Source organism: Vigna umbellata, chromosome 4 (assembly GCF_029865625.1).
Source record: "Vigna umbellata cultivar VRB3 chromosome 4, Vumbellata_1.0, whole genome shotgun sequence".
Lineage (NCBI taxonomy): Eukaryota > Viridiplantae > Streptophyta > Magnoliopsida > Fabales > Fabaceae > Vigna > Vigna umbellata.
In genome coordinates, this window is record NC_142168.1 from 18,688,413 (window position 1) to 18,709,953 (window position 21,541).

Here is a 21,541-nt window from a genome sequence, read left to right on the forward strand (position 1 = left end):
TTAATTAAGCAACAATATTTGAGTCCATGGCCTACTTGGGGAGCAATACCTATAGACAACAGAGAGCCATTCTGGCAACATTTTAAGGTGAACAACCCATTAAACTAATTGTCATTCTTATTTTAGTATGTTCATTAATCAATGTTTCTTTTGTTTATTGTAACAGATGAAGGTGCAGTGGAAACCTGAACATGAAACTGCTATAGAAAATATTCCACAATAAAGGATCTCATCGGTTGTCAGAGATGTTTAGGATGCTCCTTGGCAGAGGAGCTGGGCGAGCACGTTTGGAACTCTTTACTCGCTCATTGGAATTCAACAGAGTTTAACAATAATTGTGATAGAGCCCAAAAGAACAAAGCTTTTAAAAGGGTGACACCCTACACACAAGTGGGTTGATCACGGTTCATGAGCATGCCATTCGTATGGTAAACCTTCATTACTTTTATGTTTCTTTCATATTAACATATATATTTTCTATTTCATGTACACTTCTAACTCTAAATTATGTTCCACGCACAAGCTTTGGGACGGGTAGTCCATGTTGATGAGGTCTTTGCACAGACTCATGTTCGGAAGAGAACTACTAAATTCATTGATGAAAGGTCTTGGAAGACTCATATAAGAAAATAACACTCCTACTACTAGCTAGTAATTTTTATTTACGTTAGTGTATCATTCCCTAACTTTTAATGTTTGAATAGGAAGAATTTTCTATAAGACTTTCACAGGTTAGATCCGAACATGGGTCAGCTCCTATACCAGATGATGTGAGTAATGAAGACAATGATCCATAGGACACAATGTTGGGTCGATGTCGTTGGTGGGAAGAAAAAAGGACGGGTGTACAGTGCAGGACAACTAAATGCAAATTACATAACAGTAAGAGGAGGTACTCTGAAGCACCAACCTTCTTCTTCAACCACCACTGCTTACGAGGCCGTCAAGCGCTTGACACAGCTACTACAACAATGTGACCAGAAAAATCGTGATTTGAGAGAAGAATACACTGAATTGAGAAACAAGTTAATAAACTTTAAGTCCCTAGTCATGAGAGCGCTGCCTGAAGCTTCAGACATTCATTCCACCGTCCCTCTAACCCAACCACGACCCGCTATCATTCAGCAGCCCACCAGTCCAGCCATCTACAGAGGAGTAGGATGATGAAGATCATTTTAATGATGACTATGTAGATTATTAGTTTTATTTTTTTATTGAACATAGTTGTTAGAACATTTGGATGTTACATTATGATTATGTTACATTACATTTGCTAGATGAACATATTGTTTTATGTTTTATGTTTCATGTTTCATTTACAAATACAAGTTCTTAAATTTCAACAATACAAATGATGTTATTATATTGTCATTTACTCCATTAATGATTGGATGATTTTGGGATGTATATTATGGAGGTTTATCTCTATGGTTTGAAAATGTTATGCAAGTCTGTCTGTGTTGTGAAAATGTTATGCAGGTTTGTGTGGTTGGATAACAAATATAAATATCACTTAATTTTTCTTGGTTCTTACCGAAGGACTTACCGAAGGGAAAAGACCGTCGGTAATTTTTAGCGACAAACAAATTACCGACGAAAAACTAGTAGTCGCCTATCCGTCGATAACAGGCATTACCAATGACTTTTTGGCTGTTTATGACGGAGTAGGGCCGTCAATAATGCCCTTCCTTTTGGTAGTAACAAAGGTTGCCTCAATGGTAGGAATCTAGAAAAAGAAAAATTGTATAAACTTAGAACAAAACAAAATAGAACATCCAAATATGTTAGGACAATTTGGCTAAAGAATCATCTCAAATTAGGGGGCTTATCTCTAAAACCAATGATGCCCAAATGTGACACCAATGCAAAGAGGTAGCTAACTAAACTTAGATTTTCTAGTCTAGAGACCAATATATTTGTAAGTAAACAAATAAAGGTGGAAGGAGATCCAAGGAAGATACATATGAGTGATCATAACAACATGTTGAATTATATCAATAAGTACAAATCAAAAGAGGAAGACTTTGAGGTGGTGAAATAATGTAGGGAAACCTTTCCTTGGTGTGGAAATAATGTAGTAGAGTAATATAAACCAGAACACATAGGTTATTTCTACTCACCTCACTAGTGAAAAAAAAATGTTTTCTATGACGACTTATTATGATAGGTGAAATCTACCTATCATAATAAGTTGATCAGTGACATTTATGTATTGAAAGAAAATGTTATTATGACGTATTTTGAAAAATCTATCATAATAGTTAAATCGATGACATTTTCTTAATAAAAAAAATTATTATAACGTATTTAAAAGAATCTATCATAATAACTGGTGACATTTTTATAATAAAACTTAAAACATATTATATCATGATAGGTTAGACACGCTGTTGTTTTTGTAATAAGGTTATAAACCTTGTTATAACAGGTTTTCAACCTCCTATCATAAAATCTCAATCCCTAATTTATTACTCTTTTCACGTTCTCTTCATGATCTTTACGCTTCACTTTGTAATCCTTTCTTTTCTTCAGATGACGTTCCCCCTTCGAGGCCTGTGTTGCATCGACGTCGTAGTCTCCTTTGGTTCTCCTCACCATGGTCTCCATTGGCTCTCCTTGTCGTGGTCTATGTTGGCTCTCCTCGTCGTCGCCTCCGTTCGCTCTCCTCCATTTGTAAGAAGTATGACAAATACGACGTCGAGAAGAATCATGATTCTAATGTCTATGGCGGTGATTCTTTTTCCAGACTCTACACCTCCGTCGATGCTGACATTGTGGCATTGCTTCAGTTATGTTGCTGAAACTCTTATGACTCAATTTGTGCCCTAGCTGGAGAATTTTTCTATAGAGTCACAGAATTAGGGGTTTTTCCTAATGGTAATGGAGGATATTCATGTGTATTTCTTCTGGTTGTTTGTGCCGAAAGTAGAAACAGCTTCCAAGGAGAAAGGTAAGGCATCTACTGTAGCGATCAATGCGGAGATTCGTCGTACTAACACTCGGTTGCTAGAGGAGGTTCCCAAGTTCCTAAAGTTTATTTTCCTTGGTATACTGTTTAAATTTATTCTCTTCTTTTTACATTTAAACATGTACAAGAAGTTAATAGTGTTGATCTTGTTTTCATGTACAATGTATAATTAGTGATGTTGCTTCTATAGCAGATAAAGCATACGTAAGGAATTTGTTCATGAAAAAATGGTGAAGGTTTATAAATACACTTAAAAAGCCAGAAAAGTATAGGAAGATCTACGAATTCTCATTCTATGCAGATTGATGATTTATCAAACAATTTGTCTCCATCAATTTTAAGGTGCTTATAATCATCTACTTCTTCCACCTTGCCTTGTGATTATTTACGAAGTTGTAAACTTTATTTTAGTCTGTCACATGTCTATTTTACTTAAATTATTTTATTTCTTGAGTTTCTGCATTTATTTCATATATTTTGTTTTATCCCAGGGCACAACGTCTTGATTTGGCAGATTCATTGTTGCCTGGTTTAGATGCTGAAGTATCGCTCTATTATTTGAAGCAATAAAGCCAGCATTTCAGGTATGACTGAGATATAAAGCGCTGTAAGGAATTTTCCAATTACATTTAAGGATATAGATTGCATGTAGATTGATTATTTATGAGTATTTATTTTGAAGACATATGGTTTATTTTGTTTTGTTTTGGTTGTTTTTACCAACCTTGGTGTTGTGTGCTTTAAAGTTGTTCAATGTCTCGAAGTAGAAGGTATTCCATGCTGGACTATTGCTTCCATGTTTTTGGTAGACTATTGACATGTACTCTTGTATAAGTAGAAATAATCTGAAACTTTTTGGCCTACCTATACTTGTCCTGTATGTTTTATGTAAATCTATAGGTTTATCATGTGTATGACCCAATGTTTACATATATCTTGTTGATTAAGAAAAATATTTTCTACTATCTTTGCTGATTAAAAGAAATACTTTCTACTATCTTTACTTATTAAAAGAAATACTTCCTACTATCTTTTCTAATTAAAAAATTGGTTTAATTGCTTCCTTAGTCCTCAGTTTGGTTGAATTGTGTCAAATTCATCCTCACTTTTAAAAAAGTTTCATTTTCGTCCTCACGTGGTGTAAAAGTGTTAATTGAGTCCAAACATTGAAAAAATTTGTGTCAATGTAGTCATCTCCGTTAAATACACACTAACTGCGTTAAGTGGTTGATTATGTGGCACTAGATTAGTAAAACGTGGCAAATGAGTCACTAATGACGTGTCAATGGCAAATGAGTCACATTTAGGGCATTTGTATGTGTGAACGAAAGCAGAACGCGTTTCTGAATTGGGGCTTTTGAAAGCAGAACGCGTCTGGTGATTTGGAAGCGTTTGGTGATTTGGAAGTGCGAAGTGGGTTCCATTCGAAGGTCCATTCGAAGGTACGTGTATGTTTGCTTTGGTTTGGTGTTTGCTTCATGTGTGTGTGTTTGCTTTGGTCCATGCGAAGTGGGTTCCATTCGATGGGTTTGGTCCATGCGAAGTGGGTTCCATTCGTTGGGTTTAGGGTTGCTTTGGTGTGTGTGTTTGCTTCGTGTGTGTGTTTGCTTTTGTTGTGGTCCCCCATAAACTATTATCTCTGTTTGTCGTTGTCCCCCATTATGTGTGTTGTGTGTGGTCCCCCATTGTAAGTGTTGTGTGTGGTCCCCCATAAACTATTATCTCTTTTGTTCGGTTTGGAGTTGGTTGAAGAAGTGTTGATTGGGGTTGGGTGAGAAAGCTTGGTTGTGAGGTTGTGTCGTTTTTTCGTTGGCTCAGGAAGTGGCAATGTCATTGAATCATCAGTGTTGTTCGTCTTGCTCATGGGGGAGCTGTCGTGCCGTTTCATCCAGAGGATTGGTTCAAACTAACATATGTCATTGTGGGGAAGTTGCTGTGTTGAGAGTGGCGAAAACTGTGAAGAACGAAGGCAAACATTTTTGGGGATGCCCTAATTACAAGGTTTGTTCAATGGCTGTAGTTTCATTTTATTGATTAGTTTATTTTTGGAGTAATGAAATGTTTGTGGTTGGATGTTTTGAACAGCGGACTCGAAACGAAGAACTTGAAGGATGCAATTATTTTAAATGGTGCAATGAAGCTAATTTGGATGAAAGGGATACTATTATTGCTAGGCAAAGGAGGAAAATTATTAGTCTGGAGAAATCTGCTATGGTTTCTCAGAAATGGGAGAAGCAATTAACATGGATGCTATGTTTTATGGGGTTTATTAATGTCATCCTTGTTTGTATCTTGTTTAAAATTCCATGACTATTTTGTATTACACAATGTGTTGTATTAGACAGTTGTTGAAAATGAATGAAAAATCTCAATTTCTGCTTTTAATAGCTAATTGGCAGTGATATTGTTGAAGAAGGTGGATGTTCTTTCAATAGCTAAGTTGTAGTGATATGGTTGAGACAGGAAGAATTTGATGACAGCAACAATTTAATGGGTACTGTATACACAGTTATCAGTTGCAGTAAACTTGTGATAAATTCATTATGATTGTCCAAAGCTATTGCATTGCTTTATTACATACCGAACCCAATCTTACTTAAGAGAATTGGACAGTAGAAATCATTAAAAACAGAGGCTTAATTAATCACCATTTCAACAGTAAATTTTTTTCCAATGCGAGTAATGAACTTGGAATGAGCGTTGACTTCATATTCTTTGGACGAGCGTCCCCTTGTGCGCGCAGGGGGCGACGAGCGTCCGCTTGTTATGAACCGAGCTTGCGCTAGCTATGTGACGAGTGTCCTGGCGACGACCGTCCTGTAGACGAGCGTCAAGTTGATGTATTCTGGATGAGCGTCTTGACGAGCGTCCATTTCATATTCTGTGGACGAGTGTCCTCTTGTGCGTGTACGGAGCGACGAGCGTCCGCTTGCGATGAACCGACCGTGCCCTTCCTATGTGACGTGCGTCTTGGGCGATGAGCGTCCTGGCGACGACCGTCCTGAGCGACGAGCGTCCAATTTCCTTCTAAGTCGCGACGAGCGTCCAATTTCCTTCTAAGTCGCGACGAGCGTCCTGAGCGACGAGCGTCCAATTTCCTTCTAAGTCCGACGACCATCCAATTCATGAATCTGCTGAGTGCAGACAGCTAAATGCAGCTGAATTCAAATTTGATGCAGTAGAAACAATATTGCACTTGTCATTTATCTTCAAATGAAAATAACTAATAAATAACATCAGAAACTGTGCTTCAAACTGGACATCATATTCATTGAACAGACAATACTTTGCTTCATCAAGTAATACATCAGCACACAATACATATTGAAGTTTGTATCCAAAAAAAGGTGCTAGCCGAAACAAAGTACCAAAATACATATTAATAATAGCTAATGACTTTCTAAATCAGTTTGAAGGTGCTGTGGCAGTTGGGTCAGCTGGTGTTGAAGTTGTCTGAGGTGCTGTTGTTGATGGGTGACTTTGTTGGGGTTGTTCAACCTCGCATTGAGTAATTTGACTGGATTGAGTTGCATTTGGAGTTGTTGGAGCAGCTTGGGCAGCTTGTGGACAATTATTTCTTTTATGTCCAAGCTCTCTACATATGCCACATCTCTTACGTGTTCCACCTTGTCTTAGTTCAGTGTCATCTTTCTTAAGCTCCCAAGGCTCTAATCTTCTTTTCTTTTTCGGTCTACCAGGCAAAATTCTCTTAGGTGGAGGCAACACATCAGGCATTGAAGTCATTTCCCACATATGAGCACCGTGGACTGGATATATCATTAACAGCCTCTACACCCTCCCCCAAACTAGCCCCAACATCCTCTCCCTCAGCCTCTGCCTCCACAAAGTTATCATTAACAGCCTCTACACCCTCCCCCAAACTAGCCCCAACATCCTCTCCCTCAGCCTCTCCCTCCACAATGTTATCATTGTCAGCCTCTAGACCCTCCCCCAAAACAGCCCCATCAGTGTCTCCCTCAGCCTCTGCCTCCACACAATTATCATTGTCAGCCTGTACACCCTCCCCCAAAACAGCCCCATCAGTGTCTCCCTCAGCCTCTGCCTCCACACAATTATCATTGTCAGCCTGTACACCCTCCCCCAAAACAGCCTTCTCACCCTCCCCCAACATATGAACGTACTCAGGATCTGACACCATGTGTACAACATACAGGTGAGATTGACCATTCAAAATGGCAAGGTTGACCAGATGACATGCACCCTTGTCATCGGATAATATTTCTAACCTTCCTTCTAACACAGTACCACCACCCACTGAATACCACAACTCTTTAACATTAATATAGCCCATCTCCTTCAAAATGGACATAATTTCAAAGTAGCTCCATCTATCTGGGTCAATTTTTAAAGTAGATGTTTGCCCAAACTCATATTTAAATGACCCATCATTCACAAATTTGCCCCCATGGTGAAAGACCACTTCGACATCACAGTTAGGCATCGTAAACTAATATAAAAAATCATGTCAGTCTAACTTTACCCAAATAACACTACATTTAATTGACCAAAATAACACTACATTTACATATCAGGATACGACTGTCAACCCATCAGGGTACAACACTTCCACAAAGCACTTTAAACAGACCATAAACAATTAAAACAAATTTGTACTGAACCCTAAACACAGCATAAAGATTGACTTTAACTTACAATGGGGGACCACACACAACACCCATAATGGGGGACAACGACAAACAGAGATAATAGTTTATGGGGGACCACAACAAAAGCAAACACACACACCAAAGCAACCATAAACCCAACGAATGGAACCCACTTCGCATGGACCAAACCCATCGAATGGAACCCACTTCGCATGGACCAAAGCAAACACACACACACGAAGCAAACACCAAACCAAAGCAAACATACACGTACCTTCGAATGGACCTTCGAATGGAACCCACTTCGCACTTCCAAATCACCAAACGCTTCCAAATCACCAGACGCGTTCTGCTTTCAAAAGCCCCAATTCAGAAACGCGTTCTGCTTTCGTTCACACATACAAATGCCCTAAATGTGACTCATTTGCCATTGACACGTCATTAGTGACTCATTTGCCACGTTTTACTAATCTAGTGCCACATAATCAACCACTTAACGCAGTTAGTGTGGATTTAACGGACATGACTACATTGACACAAATTTTTTCAATGTTTGGACTCAATTAACACTTTTACACCACGTGAGGACGAAAATGAAACTTTTTTAAAAGTGAGGATGAATTTGACACAATTCAACCAAACTGAGGACTAAGGAAGCAATTAAACCTTAAAAAATTACTTTCTAGTAGATTCAATAGCACCACAAGAACAAATATTGGAACACTTCTAGGCAATTAGAAGTCTGAAATTATCGATTTCTCCCCATATAGTTCATAATTTTGTCTAAACTTTTGGAACTGAATGAGTACTTTGATTCAACTAAAAATATCTTCACAATGAAATTTATTATAAAGATCTTTCTATACTTTCTCTATCCAAATAATAGATTTGAGAATGAATTCATGCACTGAACATTGAAAGAACATAGTATTAGTAATCCCACGACTTATAAAGCGATCATTCGACAGACTTTCTTGCAAGCTTTCACCAATGAATTTCATTTTGTTCTTTGCTTTAGGTGCAAGCTTCATAGCCCAGACACACGAATGGTAATTCTTGCCTTCCAAACGAGGAGAAACCAAAACTAGAGCTGGATTTTCGTTGGAATGAAGAAAGAGATGGTTTGAAGATTTGTGTGAAAATCAAAATAACTTTCCCTCATCATAGAAGAAAAGTGAGAGACAAGAAAAAAGAAAGGAAAAGGGGAGGAGTAATGAACCATTGATACCATCTTAGTATTCAGATATTAAAGAAATTCTCATATTATTATATCGAAAACAATGTATTATACAAAAGAGAGAGAGCTTTAAGATAGAGCTCTACAACTACCGCCCTAACTAAAAACTTAACATAAAGAAAAAAAAAGTGCTTATCAAAAAACTGCAATAACCAACGCATTAAAATATATCTTGTAATAGTTGCCAATATAAATGTTGCTACAGTTTTCAAACTTTGTAAGTTATGAATTGTGTTTCTGAATTATTTTTTTCCCTTTTATTTTCATTTAATTTGTGTGATAATTCGAATTATATATTAAGAATAGTTATTAAAACCAACTATCTTGAAATTTTTGGATCAGTTTCATTTTTCTTTTCTATTAAGTGTTTAATTAGCTAACAGTGAAATAGACTTGAGTAGCATAACCCTGAAGTTCTTTAGACCAATTCAATTTTCTTCTTTTGGACGTGCTGCTTAATTTTACTAACCCATAAAATGGATTCAAAAATAACAATTAGTAGTTTAAAAAGCTTTTGGACTAGACTCGTTTTCTTCTTTTGAAATGTCTTAACATGCTTAAATTTCTATCCCATAAATTGGATTTGATTAGGACAAGTCTTCCGACCAAAATTTTATTTTCAAGTGTCTAACATGCTTAATTTTTCTAACCCTTCAAATGGATTCAAATACAATAATTAATAGTTTAAGGTCTTTATGGATGAGTTTAATGTTTTCTCTTTTCAATGTGTTCCATTTTTTAACCCATAAAATGAATTTGATTAGAACGATCAATAGTTTCATTTTACCCCTTTCCAACTATCCAATGTGCTTAGTACTCTAACCATTAAAGTGATTAGATTACTGGTTAATTTATTAGCTATTGATTAGGAGAATCAATAAGTTGGATATTTGGACTAATTTTATTTTTATGATGCAATTAATTTTTAATCCATAAAAGAAATTAATTATAGCACAACGAACTTGTTTTTTCTTAAGACTGGTTTTATTTTATTTTTTTCCTTTCAATTTCGAAATTACGAGATAATAATTTTCTAGCACAGTAAAAATTCAATCATCTTCTCATTTACGAAAAAAAAAATCAAATTAAACGAAATTTAGGCATATCATAGATTTTTGAAAAGCCACGGCCGGTTATTACAATTATGAATATAAATGACGCCATGAAGCTTTCTAAACACAGGTGAAAGTGAGTGCTGATATAATACTCTTGTTTACTCAGATTGATATCAGAAAAAATGAGTGCTTATTTTCTAAAAACAGTTTATGTTCTTCTACTGCTTTCTTTGCTTGCCTCTGGAATTAGTGTGTCATTCAACAACTCAAATGGAATTGGTGAAGCAAAATGCATAGACAGAGAGAGGCAAGCACTCCTCAGCTTCAAACAAGGCTTGATAGATAACTTTGGCGTGCTCTCCACTTGGACCAATAATACAAACTGTTGCAAATGGAAAGGCATTCACTGCAACCATCAAACTGGTCATGTACATCTTCTTGATCTTCATGGAAACTATGACTACAAACAGTCTTTGAGAGGTCTAATTAATGTCACTTCATTGATTCACTTGCCTTATATTGAACATCTGGATCTAAGCCATAACTATTTTGCACTGAGTTACATCCCACACTTCACGGGACCCTTCACCAACTTAAGATATCTCAATCTCTCTAGTTGTTTTTTTCTTGGGAGAATTCCTTCTACATTTGGAAATCTCTTACAACTACGATATCTTGATCTTGGGCATAATTTTCTTTGGGGAGAAATTCCTGTGCAGATTGGGACTCTCAAACATTTACAGTATCTCGATCTTGGAGGATTTTATCTTTCTGGAAAAATCCCATATCAAATTGGGAATCTCAAAAAGCTACAATATCTCAGTCTTGGAAGGACAACGAAAGATTATATTTCAAATTCCCTTTCTGGAGGAATCCCTTTTCGCGTAGGGAATCTTCCATTGTTGCATACTCTCCGACTGGTTGGCAATTTTGATATAAAAGCTGAGGATGCACAGTGGCTGTCTACTCTCTATTCCTTGACTGTTCTTGAGTTGAGTTCATTGCATAGTCTGAAATCCTCTCGCCAATGGCTACAAACTATCGGTAAAATCATTCCAAACTTAACCGAGCTTAGACTAGTTGATTGTAATCTTCTGGACGATGATATTCAATCTTTGTTCCATTCTCAATCTTTCAACAATTCCATTTCTCTTGCCATCCTAGACCTCTCTTTTAACATGTTGAGATCGTCAACCCTTCCAGTCTTGTTTAACTTTAGCCTTCACCTTCAAGAGCTTTATCTTTCTCACAATAATATAGCTTTGTCACCTTCTCTATGTCCAAAAGTTTCATCTCTTAAGATCCTAGACCTCTCTTATAATAATCTAACATCATCAATGTTTACAGGGATTTTTAATATCAGCTTCAAACTTCAAGAGCTTCATCTTGTAAAGTGCAGTATTACGGATAGAAGTTTCCTTGTTTCATCTAGTTCTACAATGAATTCTTTGTCTTCTCTTCTCTATCTTGACCTCTCAGATAACCTGTTAAAGTCATGTTCTATATTTCACTGGCTTTCTAACTTTACGAACAATCTTCAAAACCTTCATCTTGATTATAATTTGTTGGAAGGTCCCATTCCAGATGAATTTGGGACAGCTATGAGCTCTCTTGAAAGTCTTCATGTGTCAGATAGCAAATTACAAGGCAAAGTTCCGTCTTTATTTGGGAGCATGTGTAGATTACAGATATTAAACATCTCAAATAACAAGTTAAATGGCGAATTTCCCAGCTTCATTCAAAATTCTTCATGGTGCAGCCGACACATATTTCGGGCATTGGACTTATCTTATAACCAAATTACGGGCAAGATACCCGAGAGCATCAGACAACTATCTCAGCTGGAGTTTTTATCATTGGAAGGGAATTCTTTAGAGGGTGATGTCACTGAATCTCATCTTTCTAACTTTTCCAAATTACTTCACTTATACTTTTCACATAACTATTTGTCTCTAAACTTTGTCTCTAGTTGGGTTCCTCCTTTTAGATTGAGTTACTTGCGTCTTGCATCTTGCAAGCTAGGTCCGGGTTTTCCTAATTGGCTACAGACTCAAAATTCCTTAATCGAACTTGATATATCTAGTAATGGGTTGAATGATTTGGTACCAGAATGGATTTGGAACAAGTTGCAAACTATATACGATTTGAATATGTCTAACAATAATTTCACTGGTTCAATTCCTAATATGAAATTGAAGCTTCCTTACAAACCATCTATAAATTTAAATTCAAATAGATTTGAGGGAAAAGTTCCACTGTTTTTGCTACAAGCTTCCGAACTGTTACTCTCTGGAAACAAATTTTCAGATTTCTCATGTGGAAACGTCACAGCTGCAAACTTGGCCACTTTGGATTTATCATATAATCAAATAAAGGGGCAACTTGCAGATTGTTGGAAATATGCAAACCGATTATTGTTTCTTGATTTAAGCAGCAATCAATTGTCAGGGAAGATTCCTATCTCCATGGGTACCCTTGTCAAATTGGAATCTTTGGTTTTACGAAACAATAATTTAACGGGTGAGTTGCCTTCCTCTTTGAAAAATTGCAACAATTTAATGATGTTGGATGTGAGTGAGAATATGTTGTCTGGTCCAATACCATCATGGGTTGGAGAAAGCATGCAACAATTAATAATCTTGATAATGCAAGCCAATTACTTCTCTGGAAATCTTCCCCTCCATCTATGTTATTTGAAGCGTATTCAGTTGTTGGATCTTTCCAGGAATAAGTTATCAGAGGGAATTCCATCTTGCTTAAACAATTTTACTGCATTATCTGAGAAGAACATCAACAGAACTGAAACTGAAAGTCGTGTGCATTGGTATAATACTACTTACTATGAAAATTATAATGCTTTCAATGGTAGTTATTACATGATTCACATAACATGGATGTGGAAAGGTATGGAGCGCAGCTTCACAGACCCCGAATTGATTCTTCGTAGCATTGATCTTTCATGTAACAATTTAACAGGTGAAATACCAAAAGAAATTTCGTACATGATCGGGTTAGTTTCCTTGAATTTATCAAGAAACAATTTGAGTGGAGAAATTCCTTTCGACATTGGAAATTTAAGTTCACTTGAATCCCTTGACTTGTCAAGAAATCAATTCTGTGGGAGAATTCCTTCTTCTCTTCCTCAAATGGATTTTCTCCAAAAATTAGACTTGTCACACAACTCTCTTTCTGGAAGAATCCCATTGGGAAGACACTTGGATACATTTGATGGCTCTTGCTTTAAAGGAAATGTTGATCTTTGTGGGAAACCTCTTGAAGAAAATTGCCCTGGAGATGAGATACCGATAAAGTGGGAAGAAGGACCAGAAGAGCATGATAAAGATGATAATTCAGTTTTGTATGGAGCATTATACATGAGCTTGGGGGTAGGATTCTTCACAGGCTTTTGGGGCTTATTAGGTTCATTACTTCTTTGGCAACCTTGGAGAATTGCTTATTTGAGGTTCTTGAACAGACTGATAGATTGTATACTTATAATGGCTGAAGTGAACATAGCAAAGTGCCAATGGTGGCTCAAAGAGTTTCATTAATTATATATCTCTTACTTGTATGTCTGTCTCTCACCCTTTCATCAATTTAGTTAAGCATTGATTATATCGTATGCTCCTACACATAGCTTTACTAATGTTAGTTCCTTTTTCAAGAAATCTCTTTTTGTTTGTGTAAAGAAATTATTGATACTGTGCTCTGTTTTTACAAGTTTTAGTGCCCCTTTTTTTTTACTCTAACGGGTTTTAGTTTATCACTAAAATTTGGTCTATCAGTACTAACGTCTGTCATATGAATTTCAGGATAAAATTTGCAGGTTATAGTTATCTGCTTCAAGATTCCGTCTTCTGAGATGAAAGCACTATAAATTGCTCGGAGTGTAAGATTTCAAGGATTGAAGTTTGTAATGTCAAATATGACTAGTTATATTTAAAATAATGTCTTGCAAAATCAATGTTTGATGGTTTGATGTGTGATTATATAATCTAGACAACGCACTCTTTATATTTAATTTACTTTCGATGGAAAAAATTGTCTATAACTCAACTCGTATAAGGATCCGATGATAATCTCTGAGCTTAAAACCTAGCAGGGAATTTACCATATCTTATAATATTTCATTTTAATTTAATATCAGATAGAGATTAGAAAAAAATACCAAAAATAAAATATAAATGAAAATTTTTTAGGTTAATATTAAATAATAAAATAGATTCTGGAAGGGTTTTCAAACTGAAATATTTTATGTCATTTTCAAGATAGAAATTTCTTAAATAATTACAACATATTAATTACACTTCAATCCACCATAATGACTGATGGATTTGAGTGTTTGAGTCTTTTCTTGATTAAGGCCCTTTGTAGAGTAGAGGACTTATGGAAATTTCTTAAATACTTACGACATATTAATTACACTTCTAATCCACCATAAGGACTGACGGATTTGAGTGTCCGAGTCTTTTGTTGATGAAGGCCTTTGAAGAGTAGAGGACTTCTTAAGAATAGACTTTGATTTTTATGATTTATTTGTTTGTGTAACTTTTGCTTTCACGTGTGAATAAGTGTAAATCACGTATTCAATTTAATATTCACCAGTTTATGTATCAAAGTTAGTCGTTCTCTTTAAGCAAAGTTAGTCGTTTCCAAATTTAATGTTTATTAACGCAGGTGTTGTATTAGGCACTTTGAACTGATGTCTTAGGCAAGTTTTGTGTTGTTGTTTAAGCAGGCAACGTGTGCTCATAGTTGTGGCATAGCTATAGCCATTTGTTCGCATAAAGAAGTAGAAGGTTTTAGGAATTGAGTGTTTCCTTTAAGAAAGAGGAGAGGTGATTTTGGACGGACGGGTGGTTATATCAGTGTCATTGCCTTTTGTATTCTGCTTTAACTTGGTGGGCATTTTTGAGCTTGTGTCAGGTTAGGTCTACCTTCTAGGATATTATTTCTTGAACCCGGGTATTTGTAACGCCGTTGTTATCTGCTTAGTCATTGTTTTTCTTACATGACTATCTCACGACTATCTCTCTGAGTTTATTGGTTTGTCGTTTGTTTGGTTATTGTTTTTTTACATGAATTTGTGGCACAAGGATGACCCGTTGAGTTCTACCATTACCATTGGTCCGTGTTGAATATATTAAAAAATTATCCGTGGAATTAATCTCCCTTATATATGGTTAATATACATATATGATCCTCTATTTATAATAGAAGAAACATGGTTTAAGGCCTGTATCTACAAGGGCCGGACGCCGTACGGAAGGATCCATGTGAGAGGACGCCCAAGCTAATTGGGCGGATCTCCATACGGACAAGGCGGACGCCCATATCACATGGGCGGACACGACGAGCAAAACCAGGCACCGTACGGAAGAGCTCACATGGGCGGATCCCACGACCACGTGGGCGGATCCCACATGGGCGGATCCCGCATGGGCGGATCCCACATGGGCGGATCCCACGACCACGTGGGCGGATCCCACATGGGCGGATCCCGCGTGGGCGGATCCCACATGGGCGGATCCCCGCGGACACGGCCAGCAAAACCGGATGCCATACCAAAGAGCCCACATGGGCGGACCCCACATGGGCGGATCTCTGTGCGCGCGAGGCTGACGCCCATTTCACATGGGCGGACGTCCACGCCCGCCGAAACACTAATCAACATAATTTAAGGGAAAGTAATCTGGTTTAAAGGTAAGTAGAAATTAGAAGCTATCGGGCCGTTTTGGGCTGTGATTAACTTTTCACTAATCCCAGGCCCATAGCGAAAACTATAAATACAGGTCCACGGTGAGTGGTAGATAGGTTACATTGAATGCTCATTTATTGCTACTACTAAAAATAGCCACTGCTCTGAAACTGACTTTGGCATCGGAGAATCTTTTGTAGGTCTCCACCCCTCCGGATCAAGAGGAAAGCTAGAGCGCCGGGAGAAGTTCCGCCACGGAGAGAAGTCTACGGGAGGACTTGGAGGACTTGGAACCGCACAGCCCTACACATCCGAAACATTTGGCGCCCACCGTGGGGCCGTGTGATTTAAAAAAACCCAATGGTGACCACGAGAAACATGAGCTTAGACGATCCCGCAGAGATGATGCGCGTGCTACAACAAAAAATGGACGAGATGCAGCAACGTCATGAAGAAGAGATGGCGGCCGTGAAGGCCGACTGCGAAGCCCGGATAGCTCGGGAGATCGGGCAGATGAACGGGGGAGAACGAACGAGGGATAAAGGAAAGGGGGTGGAAGGAGAACGCCCGCCCCCGGACACCGAGGGCGATCGGACTTGGAGGCCTTCCGAGTCGGAGGCAGAAGAAAGCAAGGCTAAGTCGGTGCATGCGGAAAGCGCTGCCGAGGACGGGCGGATGGTTGTCAAGCCGGAGCTTTCATCCACCCTATTGCTCCCGTTTACCCAGAGCATAATGAATGTCCAAATCTCGGAGCAATTCATGGCTCCGCAGTTCAAAATGTATAACGGAACGACGGACCCTGCTTCCCATATCCAGACGTTCTCGAACGCGATGGCGTTCCGAACAGGCAATGACGCCATCTGGTGCCGAGCGTTCTCGCTCTCATTGGAGGACGAGGCGTTGGAATGGTTCAACACCCTCCCCCCTAATTCGATAGAAAATTTCGCCGGGTTGAAACAGCTGTTCGTCAAACAATTTGCGGCCAGCAGCACTCAAGACCTGACCGTGTTCGAACTAATGACCCTCAAGCAGGAGAAGGACGAGACCTTGCGGACGTTCATGGACAGATATCAGAAGACCGTCCGGCGTGTGAAAAGCCTGACACCGGAGCTCGCCCTTCACTACATCCTGCCGGCTCTTAAGCCGGGGCCGTTCAAGGATAGTGTCTGCAGGCGAGCACCCAAAACAATGGAGGAGCTGAGGGAAAGAGCAGCTGATGAAATAAGGGTAGAGGAGATGAAGCTCTCCTATAAGAAAGAAACTCAAGAAGCCAGGGGAGAGAGGGCGGACGGTAATAAGCCCGCCAATTCTACGGGAAAAACGTTCGGCCTTAGGCCCCGGGAGCAGAAGAAAGGACCTCGCTTCCAACAATATACGCCCTTGAACGCCTCAAGGGAGAAAATTCTCCGAGAGGCCCTAAGTGCAGAACTGATAATGGAGCATGAGGGACTCCCAACTTTGAAGGGCGCTGACCGGAGCAAACATTGCTCCTACCACAAAAACATGGGTCACAGCACTGAAGAATGTCGGACCCTCAAGGACAAAATAGAAGAACTCGTCCGGGCGGGAAAACTTAAGAAGTACGTCCGAGACGAGCGCCCGTCGCAGTCAACCGAACGGTCCGCCCAGAGACCGGCCTATCAAAAGGATAAGCCGCGGAATCCCCGAGCGGAACGACCCCGCTCCGAAAGGCGCCCGAGCCGAAGTCGAAGCCGCAGCCGGGAACGCCCCTTGAGAGGACACATTAATACCATTTCCGGAGGATTCGCGGGAGGAGGATCATCTTCTTCCGCCCGTAAACGCCACGTTCGGGCCCTCCAATCCGTCCATCTGGTTGACAAGCCGCGTCGCTCCATGCCGCCCATTACCTTCTCGGACGAGGACTTTCACGCCCCTGATCCCGACCAGGACGACCCAATGGTCATAACGGCGGAGATAGCACGGTATGGGATAAGCAAAGTCCTGGTTGACCAAGGAAGTTCGGTCAACATCCTTTACTGGAAGACCTTCCTGCAAATGGATATCTCAGAAGATCTGATTGTCCCCTACGATGGGCAGATAGTAGGGTTTGCAGGAGAAAGAGTTGACACAAGGGGATATGTGGAGTTGAGGACGAGGTTGGGGACCGGACGATCTAGCGAGGAGAAGAGGGTCCGATATCTGCTGGTAGAGGCGAGCACCTCATATAACGTGCTGCTCGGAAGGCCGTGCTTAAACGCTTTTGGAGCAATCGTCTCTACCCCCCACCTCACAATGAAATACCCCTCCGAGAAGGGAATTATTTGTACAGTCCGGGCGGACCAGAAGACGGCGCGAGAATGTTACGCAGCAGGGTTGAAGTTGCACCTCCGTCCCGCAAAAAGGCGGGCGACCGGCTCGGAGGTGGCCATGGCCGACCTTGATCCTAGGACGAATACCGAGGACCGGCTGGAACCTATGGGAGAAACCCAACCTATCCTGATAGGAAAGGAACCTGCCCAAACCACTCGCATCGCCAGGGAGCTGAACCTCGAGATGGAAAAGGAGTTGAGAGCGCTCTTGTGGAGGAACCGTGATCTCTTTGCATGGACGGCAGCGGATATGCCAGGCATTCATCCTGCGGTGATGTGCCACAAGCTCTCGCTTTTCCAGAATGCACGACCTATAGCCCAGAAAAAGCGAAGAATGGGCGAGGAGAAGCGCAAGGCGGTCGAAGAGGAGGTAGAGAAGTTGAAGAGAGCCGGATTCGTCCGGGCTGTCACCTACACCACATGGCTAGCTAACGTGGTAATGGTGAAGAAGGCTAGCGGGAAGTGGCGCATGTGTACCGACTACACGGATCTGAACAAGGCCTGCCCAAAGGATTCGCACCCCCTACCCAGCATAGACGCCCTGGTGGACGGCGCCTCTGGACACCGAGTGCTGAGTTTCCTGGATGCATATTCCGGGTATAATCAGATACCCATGTACGGACCAGACATCGAGAAGACAGCATTCATCACAGAGAAGGCTAACTTCTGCTATGAGGTTATGCCGTTCGGCCTGAAGAATGCGGGGGCGACATACCAGCGCCTAATGGATCGAATCTTCCGGGACCAAATAGGCCGGTGCATGGACGTATATGTGGACGACATGGTGGTCCGATCGGCAGATGGAGAGGGACACATCCAAGACCTTGAGGAGGTTTTTCGCCAAGTAAGGAAATTCGGCATGCGCTTGAACCCCGCAAAGTGTACGTTCGGGGTAGCCGCCGGAAAGTTCTTGGGTTTTATGCTGACATCAAGGGGGATTGAGGCTAACCCAGACAAGTGTGACGCGGTACTGAAAATGCAGAGTCCGGCCACCCTTAAGGAAGTCCAGAGACTGGTCGGACGCCTCACTGCCTTGTCCCGATTTATCCCCAAGCTAGCAGAGCGGATGAGGCCGGTCCTGCGTAAGCTGAAGAAAGGGGCCGGCCCGTCATGGGACGACGAATGCGAGCGAGCGTTCCAAGACGTCAAAGCCATCCTAAGTAACCCACCGGTCATGAACCGCCCGGTTCCGGGTGGAGATTTGCATATCTTCTTGGGAGTATCTGAAACGGCCGTCAGCGCCGTATTGATGCAAGAGCGGCCTCAAGCGAGATTAATTTACTTCGTGAGTCGAACCCTCCTAGATGCAGAAACCCGGTATCAGCGGGTAGAGAAGGTGGCCTTGGCTTTATTGCACGCATCCCGAAGGCTTCGCCCTTACTTTCAAAGTTATCAAGTGATAGTCCGCACGGACTTCCCAATCTCCAAAATCCTCAGAAAGCCGGACCTAGCCGGACGGATGGTGGCATGGGCAGTAGAGCTCTCAGAGTTCGGCTTGCGCTATGAACCAAGGGGATCGGTTAAAGGCCAACATTTGGCAGATTTCGCGGCCGAATTACCCCCATCCGGCCTAGAAGACTGGAATCTGTACGTGGACGGAGCGTCCGGGCGTTCGATAAGCGGGGCCGGCATCGTTCTTGAAGGCCCCAACGGATTCTTACTGGAGCATTCCTTGATATTCAAATTCAAAGTATCCAACAACCAGGCCGAGTATGAGGCCCTGATAGCCGGCCTCGAGTTGGCAAAAGACATGGGGGCGCGGAGGATAACCTGCCGGACGGACTCTGAGTTGGTGGTAGGCCAAATGAACGGCAACTTCCAAGTCAGAGAGGAGCGCCTTTTACGATACTACCAACGAGCGGCGGAACTCGCAAGGGCGTTCGATAAAGTGACATACAGCACATTCCCAGAGAACAAAACACGAGGGCGGACGTACTGTCTAAACTCAGTTCGGGAAAGGAAAAGGGACAGTTGACTACTGTCGTGCGGCAGGTTCTACTTCAGCCTTCGGTAGAATGCTCGGCGGTATCCGATGGAGGGCAGGACTGGCGTGCAGAAATCAGGGAGATCATGACCCGCCAGGACGAGGGGCGGACGGTAGGTCCGGGCGAAGCCAAGAAAATCGCCCGTTACCTTATTGTGGGGGATGACTTATACCGAAGAGGATTCTCCTCCCCCCTCCTTAAGTGCTTGGGGAACGAAGAGGCATGCTATGTCATGGACGAGCTACNACGTGGACGAAGTTGAGGAAGGGGAGGAAGTAGGCGAAGTTGAGGAGGTGAAGGAAGTGGAGGAAGTGGACGAAGTTGACGAAGTGGAGGAAATGGCCGAAGTTGACGAAGTCTACGAAGTGGACGAAGTAGAGGAAGTGGAGGTAGTGAAGCAAGTTGAGGAAATGGAGGAAGTGGACGAAGTGCACGAAGTTTACGAAGTTGAGGAAGTGGACGAAATTGACGAGGTGGAGGAAATGGACGATGTTGACGAAGTGGTGGAAGTTGAGGATGTGGACGAAGGGGAAGAAGTTGACAAAGTAGAGGAAGTGGAGGAAGTGGAGGAGATGGAGGAAGTGGACAAAGTTGAGGAAGTGGATAAAGTTGACGAAGTGGAGTAAGTGGACGAAGTTGAGGAAGTGGACGAAGTTTACCAAGTCTACGAAGTGGACGAATTAGAGGAAATAGAGGAAGTGGAGGAAGTAGAGGAAGTGGAGGAAATGGTGGAAGTGGACGAAGCGGACAACGTAGAGGATGTAGAGGTAGTGGAGGAAGTGGACGAAGCATACGAAGTGGACGAAGTGAACGAAGTGAACGAAGTGAACGAAGTGAACGAAGTGGAGGAAGTTGACAAAGTTGACGAAGTTGAGGAAGCAAACCAAGTTGACGAAGTTGAGGAGGTGAAGGAAGTGGAGGCAGTGGAGGAAGTGGAGGAAGTAGACGAAATTGACGAAGCGGACGAAGTGGAGGAAGTTGACGCAGTTTACGAAGTGGACGAAGTTGACGAAGTGTATGAAGTGGAAGTAGAGGAAGTGGAGGTAGTGGAGGAAGTGGAGGAAGTGGAGGAGGTGGAGGAAGTCGAGTAAGTGGAGTAAGTGGACGAAGTGGACGAAGTGGACGAAGGGACGAAGTGGACGAGGTTGAGGAAGTGGAAGAAATGGAGTAAGTGGACGAAGTGGACAAAGTTGATCAAGTTGAGGAAGTGGACGAAGTGGACGAAGTTGACGAGGTGAAGGAAGTAGAGGAAGTGGAGGAAGTGGAGGATGTGGAGGATGTGGAGGAAGTGGAGGAAGTGGAAGAAGTGGAGGAAGTTGACGAAGTAGAGGAACTAGAGGAAGTGGAGGAAGTGGTGTAAGTGGAGTAAGTGAACGAAGTGGGCAAAGTTGACGAAGTTGAGGAACTGGAGGAAGTGAACGAAGTGGAAGAAGTTTGGAAAGTAGAGGAAGTGGAGGAAGTGGAGGAAATTGAGGAAGTGGACGATGTGGACAAAGTTGAGGAAGTGGGGGATGTAACACCCCAAATAATTTAAAGGGTATTACTGGTAGTAAAGACTAAATTAATTTGATATCTGATATAAACTATCAAACTTTATTTCAATTATTCCAAAGTACAATTCCAAGCTTACAAACTTTAAA

General features: G+C 41.3%; 2 protein-coding genes across 2 annotated transcripts; both read left to right on the forward strand.

Annotated features, from left to right (window-relative positions):
* The first annotated feature begins 10,060 nt into the window (after positions 1-10,060).
* Positions 10,061-13,449, forward strand: LOC124832538 (receptor-like protein EIX2). Its single transcript, XM_047306762.2, has one exon. The coding sequence runs from the start codon at positions 10,071-10,073 to the stop codon at positions 13,437-13,439; it is 3,369 nt and encodes a 1,122-aa protein (XP_047162718.2). The 5' UTR covers positions 10,061-10,070; the 3' UTR covers positions 13,440-13,449.
* A 2,515-nt stretch (positions 13,450-15,964) lies between these two features.
* LOC148199442 (uncharacterized) lies at positions 15,965-19,891 on the forward strand. The gene has a single exon (XM_088112666.1). The coding sequence runs from the start codon at positions 15,965-15,967 to the stop codon at positions 19,889-19,891; it is 3,927 nt and encodes a 1,308-aa protein (XP_087968792.1).
* The last annotated feature ends 1,650 nt before the right edge of the window (positions 19,892-21,541 follow it).